General features: G+C 35.3%; 2 protein-coding genes across 2 annotated transcripts; one reads left to right on the top strand and one right to left on the bottom strand.

Annotated features, from left to right (window-relative positions):
* Positions 1 to 1,204: 1,204 nt before the first annotated feature.
* LOC121853266 (kelch-like protein 2) lies at positions 1,205 to 8,440 on the top strand. Its single transcript, XM_042347282.1, has 4 exons — positions 1,205 to 1,290; positions 4,341 to 4,545; positions 4,730 to 4,846; positions 8,300 to 8,440. Exons 1-4 carry the CDS (start codon positions 1,205 to 1,207, stop codon positions 8,438 to 8,440), a joined length of 549 nt encoding a protein of 182 aa, XP_042203216.1.
* A 562-nt stretch (positions 8,441 to 9,002) lies between these two features.
* On the bottom strand, positions 9,003 to 9,678 carry LOC121853267 (polyubiquitin-like). The gene has a single exon (XM_042347283.1). The coding sequence runs from the start codon at positions 9,624 to 9,626 to the stop codon at positions 9,003 to 9,005; it is 624 nt and encodes a 207-aa protein (XP_042203217.1). The 5' UTR covers positions 9,627 to 9,678.
* Positions 9,679 to 10,029: the final 351 nt, after the last annotated feature.

Raw genomic sequence — 10,029 nt, forward strand, 5'->3', positions numbered from 1 at the left:
ATTGAAGAAGAATTTTTGTAATACTGTATGTAGTGTAATGAAAAGAGGGAGTAAAAATTGTATAACCTCCCCTCCCTCCTTTTCCTTCCACAGAACAAATGGTTTAAGTGTTCATCAATGAATTTTGATCGAAGTATCCCAGCAGTTGTTGCCACAAATTCTCTGTTATATGTCATAGGAGGTCACCGTCAAAATAACCTTAATAGATTGGTAAGAAAGGGAGAATGGCAATGGAAGAATGAAATGAATTAATTATATGGAATGAATTATATTACAATTTTAACCTTCTAACTTTTTTTTTAGGTATCTGTCGCTAATGTGGAATATTTCGACCCTAAGAATAATAAGTGGATGAACTGTACATCACTCCCTGAGGGCCGGTCTTATTCTAGAGCAGTCTTAATTTGACTCCCTAAACCTTCCTCAAGACTGATATTATCTTCATATTTAATCCATTTAAAAAGGTTTGCTTTCTATCTTTTAATTTAACTTACCTAACATGAAATTTGAAAGTATCCTTATAATTAGTATCTGAAGCTGCATGTGTGGTGGAGCTTTCTCATCACGAGGAGGAGGAATGTAAATCTTATCCTAACTACCTGACGATATACATTTGGCTGTGAGTAGGAAGCATTTGGAGGTGAGGACGGAAGCATCACCACCACCACCTCTTACCTCCCCCTCTCTGTTAAAATTACCAGATATCACCACTACCACTATTTACAAAAAACACTGGTGGGTTGTGTGGTTAGTGTTACATTAGTATTTGAGAATGGCGGCGACACGTGTGGATCACAAATTTAATCTATTTAAACTGCTCATAGAATTTATATATACTGGTGAGGATAATTTCGGAACAAAATAAAAACTTAAATTAATGTATAGTTTTTACTACCTATCCCAGGCTGCTGTAGTTTAGTTTTGCTACTGTTTGGAGGTGAGGACGGAAGCATCACCACCACCACCTCTTACCTCCCCCTCTCTGTTAAAATTACCAGATATCACCACTACCACTATTTACAAAAAACACTGGTGGGTTGTGTGGTTAGTGTTACATTAGTATTTGAGAATGGCGGCGACACGTGTGGATCACAAATTTAATCTATTTAAACTGCTCATAGAATTTATATATACTGGTGAGGATAATTTCGGAACAATCGAGATAACAAAGGAAAACATACAGGAGTTAATTGTGACTGCAAACATGATAGGAATACCCCAGGTTGTACGTATTTGTACAAACTTTCTCAGGAGAGAACTTCATCCATCCAATGCTTTAAGAATTTACAGGTACGTACAGTATAATAATTAATATTATTTTCTTGTTTTGATGTTTTTTATTTGTATATGTACGTATACAATGCAGAATTTGAACTAAATCCCATTTTTTTTCTTTTTGTTGGGGGAACAGGTTTGCTGAGGCCCATAATTTAGTATCGTTGCTGCATTCTTCACGGGACTTCATCTTGACCAATTTCGTGGAAGTGACAAAGGAGCAGGGGGCTTGAAGAGAAACCTTCCTCAAGACTGACATTATCTTCATATTTAATCCATTTAAAATAAAAAAAAGCTTGCTTTCTATCTTTTTAACTTACCTAATATGAAATTTTAAAGTAATAAAGAACTGACCAAAGCTGTCTAACGTTGCTTATCACATACGTTACAGCAAAACTTTGCTTCCTTGTCATGTGACTTATGCTTAACTATAGTGAAAAAGAAGTAAAAAATTGTCATGTAGAGGGAGTATTTTGATCCTAAGGATAACAAATGAAGAAACTGTACACCCCTGAGGAACGGTATGATGAGTAAAAAAGTGTATATTTTTTTGCTTTTTTTTATCCAGGTCTTCTTTAATGGGCCCCAGGGTTAATGGGGCCTCTAATCTTAATGGGCCCTTAGTCTTAATGGGTCCCAGTTTTAATGGACACTCAACTAACTTAACACACAAATATTACATATTAAATTACCCCAACATACTGAAAGAAAGAGGCTGCTGGCTGTAGTTTAGTTTTGTTATTGTTTGAAGAAGCAACGGAAGCACCACCACCACCACCACCACCACCACGGGTATTACCAGATATCACCACACAACTAAAAACAAAACTGACAACTGGTTAGTATTACATTAGTATCTGAAGATGGCGGCTGCACATGTGGAGCTCTCTCATCACAAGGAGAAAGAGGAGCAGGAGAAGGAGGAGGAAGAGGAATGTAAATCTTATCCGAACTACCTGCTAGACTACATACATTTCCTCTGGCAGTCACAAGAATTATGTGATGTAGAAATATTATTAGCTGATGGATCAGTTATGAAGGTGAGTAAGTGAAACATTTATCTGTAAGTGAAGAAACATTTACCTCCTACCTATATATCTTTCTCTGCCCGCCCTCCATCACTCACTCACCATTTACACACATATAGGGGGAGGGAAACTTAACTACACTGCCCACACTCACCATCCGTTTAGGAGAAGTCAGTGGAACATGGTTAACAAAGTATATCCAGTACAGTAGAAGAAATTTCCCTGTTCCCCCAACTTCCCTTCTTCTCCGACACAAATAAAGAGTTACTTATCCAACTTTCTTCTCACGAGAGAATCAATGTTTCCAAGCAGTGATTTGATTTGGGCGGCTTGCTTCCTAGCAGTGGTTTGATTTGGGCGGCTTGCTTCCTAGCAGTGGTTTAATTTTGTTGTCTGTCCGTCCATAATTCTCTCACTTTTATGTAATCTGATGGGATTACATTTTATTCCACAGGCTCACCGTGTAATACTGTCAGCTGGAAGCAAATATTTTAAGACCATGTTTACGTGTGAATTTGCTGAGAAAACAACACAGTCAATAGAAATGAAGTTCATGAAACCCAATATATTACGACTGCTCGTCGACTTCATATATACTGGTAAGGGAAAATATTTTAAGTTTTCATAGTGCTATGCTGCTATCTATATGTAAAAATTTTATTTTGTTGCAAATGAATAAATGAATTTTTTTTTTCTTTTTTTGTCAAAAACTTTAGGAAACATCGAGATAACAGTGGAAAATGCACAGGAGTTAATTGCGGCTGCGAACATGTTGATGATATCACGTGCTGTACTTGTTTGTATAGACTTTCTCAAGAGCGAACTTCATCCATCTAATGCTTTGGGAATTTACCGGTACGTGCAGTATAATAATAATAGTTAATTATTTTCCAACTGTTTATATAATATGTATTTTTATCTGTCCTATACGTAATTTTTTTTTTTTTTTTTAAAAACAGGTTTGCTGAGGCCCATAATTTAGTAAGGTTGCTGCATTCTTCCCGGGACTTCATCTTCTCCAATTTCGTAGAAGTGACAATGGAGCAAGAATTTCTTGAGATTCCGAAAGAAATTCTGCTGTATTTTTTGGATTCAGAGTATCTTCATATTGACTCTGAGTTTCAGGTAAAATGTAAATATTTTTTTTTTATTTAATATGTACAACTTTCAATTGACTTTTATTTACAAGATTATTAACCCGAATTTATCTTTCTATTATTTATTGCAGGTATTCTCTGCTGCTATCAGATGGATTACACAAGCACAAGATATAAATAATAGATATTGTTGTTGGAATTTTGACATTTTAAAACGACTGAAATTGCCTTTAATTTCAAGTAAACTAATAAAAAAAGCAATTAATGAGTGCTCCGCTGATATTAAATTGAAGGTTAACCTTAAAAAGCAGACAAACTTGGCTAAAAAGGAAGCAGCCTTTTCTGTCCAGCCAAGAATTTGTACTCGAAAGAAAATTTATCTCATAGGTGGATTCATGAAAGAACTCTATATATCAGATGGGTTTACATTTAAAAGTGTCGAATGTTTTGATATCTTTAGGCAGAAATGGCAGAAAGTTTGCCCTATGAAAATTGTGAGAAGTTCACCAGGAATAGCAGTCTTAAATGGGAAAATTTTCGTTGTTGGAGGGAGTGGAGAGGACAGTCAGATTTGGGCAGATGGCGAAGTTTATGATCCACAGGAAGATTATTGGACTGGAATATCTTCTATGGTGATCCCACGGTCTGATTTTGGATTATGCGCTCATGGAGGTTTTCTCTATGCCTTCGGTGGTTGGACGGGATTGGTCATCGAAAAAAGTATTGAAAGATATGACCCTATTGCAGATGAGTGGACATTATTAGAGTCAAATATGCCAGAAGGTAGATCCAAGTAAGTACAATAACAATTTTCAAATTGGATTTACTGACTGATAGTGTGAACTACTGATAATAATGAGAAAATATAAGTGCCTATACTTTTTTTTTTTTTTTACAGAATGGGTATAGTAGAAAATCAAGGTCTTATTTACATTGTTAGTGGACGTATGGACTCTTATAACCCCTTTCATGAACTTCTCTCATACAATCCTGTAACTGGGGAGTGGAGAGATCTAGCAGCACTGAGTGCTCCACCTCGCTACAACTACATGGGTGTTGCAGTTTTGAATAACTTTTTGTATTTAGTGGGTGGTCTTTTTAATGAAGAAGGGGAAAAATCACTAGAAAGATATTCTTTTGAACAGGTAATGTGCATGCTTATAATTATATACAATACAATTTGAATTATAGTAGTGAAAAGGGAGTAAAAATTATATAACTCCCTTCTTTTCTCTTTCCAAAGACAATAATAATAATTTAAGTAATATGGGAGAAGAATTTTTGTAATAATGTAGTGTTGTATAACCTCCCTTCTTTTCCTTTCCACAGAACGAATGGTTTAAGTGTTCATCAATGAATTTTTGGCGAAGTATCCCAGCAGTTGTTGCCACAAATTCTCTGTTATATATCATAGGTGGTCATCGTCCCAATGACCACCTTGAACTGGTAAGAAAGGAAGAATGGAAATGGAAGAATGAAATGAATAAATTATATTACAAATTTAACCACCTAACCACCTGTTTTTTTTTCTAAAGGTATCTGTCGCTAATGTGGAGTGTTTCGACCCTAAGACTAATAAGTGGATGAACTGTACATCACTCCCTGAGGGCCGGTCTTATGCTAGAGCAGTCTTACTTTAACTCCCTTCGACATCCCCAATCAAGAAAACTTCCCTCAAGACTGACATTTGTCTCCTCCATATTTAATCCATTTTAAATAAAAAAAGCTTGTTTCCTATCTTTTTTAACTTACCCTAACATGAAATTTGAAAGTATTCTTATAAAGTATCCTTGTGGATCAATGGTACCATTGTTTAATTTTGTCGAAATATCCCAGCAGTTGTTGCCTGCCACAAATCCTCTGTTATGTCATAGGCGGTTACGGTTATCATAACTTGGTAAGGAAGAATGGAAATAAGAATAAAATATATTAATAATTCCTAAATATTTTTATAATAATCCTTTATAATAAGTTTTAATCTAAAACCTGAGGATAAAAAGTGGAGAAACTGTACATCACTCCCTAAGGAACGGTCTAATGATGCTTTAGTAGTCTCAATTTGACTCGAAACCTTGAGTCTATCCCTCCTCCTAATCACAGCCTATTAACATAAAATGTACCGGGAACTTGATATATTAATGCTAGAGCAGTCTCAATTTACTCTCTTCTCTCTCCCAAGCTGACAACTGGTTAGGTTAGTCTTACATTAGTATCTGAAGATGGCGGCTGCACGTGTGGAGGAGCTCTCTCATCACGAGGAGGAGGAGGAGGAGGAATGTAAATCTTATCCTAACTACCTACTAGACGATATACATTTCCTCTGGCAGTCAGAAAAGTTATGTGATGTAGAAATATTATTAGCTGATGGATCAGTTGTGAAGGTGAGTGAGTGAAACATTTATCTGTGAGTGAAGAAACATTTCTCTGCCTGCCCTCCATCACCCACCCATCATTTACACACCATATCGGGGGAGGGAAACTTAACTACACCGCCCACACTCACCCTCCATTCCTTATTACCGCCCAGGAGAAGTCAGTGGAACATGATTAACAAAGTCTATCCAGTGCAGTGGAAGAAATTTCCCTGCTCTCCCCTAACTTCCTTTCTCCCCCGACACAAATAAAGAGCTGTTTATCCAACTTTCTTCGCACGATAGAATCAATGTTTCCTAGCAGTACTTTGATTTGGGCTTGCTTCCTAGCAGTGGTTTAATTTTGGTTTGCTTCCAGGTAATGGTTTGATTTTGTTGTCCGTCCGTCCATAATTCTCTCACTTTTATGTAACTTCACAAAACCTATGCTATGACAACGACTCTTCACCCAGATTTTTACGTCCCCTTAATGTATGTATAAAGGCAGTATGAACGAACTAACAAATTTTAAAAAATAAACGATGGGGATTACATTTTATTCCACAGGCTCACCGTGTAATACTGTCAGCGGGAAGCGACTATTTTAAGACCATGTTTACGTGTGGATTTGCTGAGAAAACAACACAATCAATAGAAATGAAGTCTATGAAACCCAATATATTAAAACTGCTTATCGACTTCATATATACTGGTAAGGGAAAATATTTTAAGTTTTCATAGTGCTAAGCTGCTATCTATAAGTAAAATTTTTATTTTGTTGCAAATGAAGAAATGAAATATTTTTTTTTTCTTTTTTTGTAAAAATACTTTAGGAAACATCGAGATAACAGTGGGAAACGCACAGGAGTTAATTGTGGCTGCGAACATGCTGTTCATGCCCCGTGCTGTATTTGTTTGTACAGACTTTCTCAAGAGCGAACTTGATCCATCCAATGTTTTGGGAATTTACAGGTAACGAATTTTTATTTTGTTTCTGTTCTGTTTTAATTTGATTGATTCTGATTCGATCTAATCCTATTCTAGAGAGGATATTTTTTTATTTTTTTTATTTTTTTTTTTTTTACAGGTTTGCTCAGGCCCATTATTTAGTAAGCTTGTTGAATGGTTCGCGGGATTTCATCTTCTCCAATTTCGTAGAAGTGACAATGGAGCAAGAGTTTCTTGAGATTCCTAAAGAAACTCTACTATATTTTTTGGATTCTGAGTATCTTCATATTGACTCTGAGTTTCAGGTAAATATTATATATTTTTCTTTTTATTTAATATTTATTTATTGAAAATTTTATTTATTTTTTCTTTTTTTATTGCAGCTCTCACTTTCTTTTTCTTTTCTTTTGTTATATTGCAGGTATTCTCTGCTGCCATCAGATGGATTACACAAGAAATAACTGATAGACTTTGTTGGATTCTCGATATTTTAAAAAAGTGAAATTGTCTTTAATTTCAAGTAAACTAATAGAAAAAGCAATTAATGAGTGCTCTGACATCAGATTGAAAGTTAACCTTAAACAGCAGATAAACTTGGCTAAAGAGGAAGCCTCCTTTTATGTCCAGCCAAGAATTTGTAATCGAAAGAAAATTTATGTCATAGGTGGATCAAGGAAAGAATTCAATATAATATGGAATAGATCAGAGGAATATCTACTTAAAAGTATCGAATGTTTTGATACCTTTAGGCAGAAATGGCAAAAAGTTTGTCCTATGAAAATTGGGAGAATTTCACCAGGAATAGAAGTCTTACATGGAAAAATTTTCGTGGTTGGAGGGGTTGGAGAGATAGACGCTCAGATTTTGGCGGATGGCGAAGTTTATGATCCACAGGAAGATTATTGGACTGGAATATCTTCTATGGTAATCCCACGGTGTGATTTTGGATTATGCGCTTATGGTGGTTATCTCTATGCCTTCGGTGGTTGGACGGATTCAATGGAAATAGGAAAAAATATTGAAAGATATAACCCTATTACAGATGAGTGGAGATTATTAGAGTCAAATATGCCAGAAGCTAGATCCAAGTAAGTACAATAACCAGTACAATAACAATTTTGATTTACTGATAGTGTGAATTACTAATAATAATAATGAGAAAATGTCGCAGTAACCTGTACTGTTTTTTTTCCTTTTTTTTTCTTTTTATAGCATGGGTATAGTAGAACATCGAGGTCTTATTTACATTATTGGTGGATATACGGACACTTACAATCCCCTGCATGATTTTCTCTCATACAATCCTGTAACTGGAGAGTGGAAGAATCTAACATCAATGCAAGGTCCACCGTCTAAGACGATAGGCGTTGCAGTTTTAGATAATTTTTTGTACGTAGTGTGTGATGGTATTCTGGATGAAAATTCAATGAAAAGATATTCTTTTGAGCAGGTAAGATTATTTACCAGTACTTAAAGTTTAATATTGTAACCAGGAAGTGGAAGAATTGTTGTAATACTTTAGGAACAAAGGGAAAAAATTGTATACCCCCCTCCCGCCCCCTTACTCTTGTTTTAACCTTTTTCTTTTACTTTCCCACAGAACCAATGGTTTAAGTGTTCGTCTTCAGAGTATTTGGGTCGAAGTAGCCCAGCAGTTGTTGTCACAAATTCTCTGTTATATGTCATAGGCGGTTACTGGAGTGGTTTGAATGGAATTGGAATGGTAAGGAAAGAAGAATAAAAGAATGATTAATATAAAATGATAAATATTGATAATAATATTTATAACTTTTTTTTTTCTTTTTAGATTTCTCTCGCTAATGTGGAGTATTTCGACCCTAAGAATAACAAGTGGATAAGCTGTACACCACTCCCTGAAAGTCGGACTAATGCTATAGCAGTCTTAATTTGACTACTCGAAACTTTGAAAACCTATATACTGATTTCCTCCTCCTCCTCCTCCTTCATTCTCACTCATTCTTATTTTAGTAAATAAAAAGCAAATAAATAAATGTATAGTTTTTTACTACCCTATAGGATATAATCCCAACATACTGCCAACTACCTGCTAGGTCACATTGCAAACTAGCCAATAGAGAAAACAAAAATACTCAGTTTTTCACATATATATGGTTTTGCGGTTTTGCAGTATGTGATAAAAAAACAATGCATAAAATAATTTTAATAGTGTTTATTTGGTTCGGTTAAAATAATAACAATGTGCAAAAAGAAATTAAATCTTTTCCATTCCATACATTAAAGGAAATTTGAACATTTCATTTGAACATTTCATCCGGAATACTTTATTTTTTCACAAAGATCTGTATTCCTCTATGACGCAATACCAAAGGGGAGAGTATAAGTTCCTTATGGATATCTTCTGAAGATTCTACTTCTAGTTCCTTATGGATATCTTCTGAAGATTCTACTTCTAGGATAATTATCTCTCCTGTAAGGGTAAGGGTTTTCACAAAGATGTTGTTTCCTCCTCTAATAAGACGCAGTGTAGATTCCTTCTGGATATTGCAGTCAGAAAGAATGCGACAATCCTCCAACTGCTTACCAGCAAAGATCAATTTCTGCAGCTTTGGGGAGGTGCCTTCCCTATCCTGAATTTTTGCCTTTACATTTTCAATGGTGTCTGAAGGTTCTACTTCTAGGGTAAACTTTCCTGTAAAGGTTTTCACAAAGATTTGCATTCCTCCTCTAAGACGCAATACCAAATGGAGTGTAGATTCCTTCTGGATATTGTAGTCAGAAAGAATGCGACAATCCTCCAACTGCTTACCAGCAAAGATCAATCTCTGCTGGTCTGGGGGGATGCCTTCCTTATCCTGAATTTTTGCCTTTACATTTTCAATGGTGTCTGAAGGTTCTACTTCAAGAGTAATAGTCTTTCCAGTGAGGGTTTTCACGAAGATCTGCATGATGTACTGCAAAGAAAACAATTCATTAGTAAAATTTTAGCCACAGTATAATTCTTAAATAATCTTAAATTTAAATATCTACAAGATTGTTGAGCATGTTATAGTAGGTAGCAAGGCAACCATTATATATGAAAACACAAGACTACTACATTAATATTTTATACACATATTGTACAGTACACATAAATCTTGGCTTTAACCAAAGTAACTACATACCCCCCCACACACACATACAGTATAGAGCAATAACACATGTACTCCACAGATGTTCATTTGCAGTCTATCTTCTGTGTAACCTAGCTATGCATATACAAATATAGTATAATAAAATTAAATGCCTAGCATTTATGGGCTTTAGGCAGAAATGGCAGAAAGTTTACCCAATGAAAATTGAGAGATGTGG

This window comes from Homarus americanus, unplaced genomic scaffold (assembly GCF_018991925.1).
Source record: "Homarus americanus isolate GMGI-L3 unplaced genomic scaffold, GMGI_Hamer_2.0 scaffold49961, whole genome shotgun sequence".
In the NCBI taxonomy this organism is placed as follows: Eukaryota; Metazoa; Arthropoda; class Malacostraca; order Decapoda; family Nephropidae; genus Homarus; species Homarus americanus.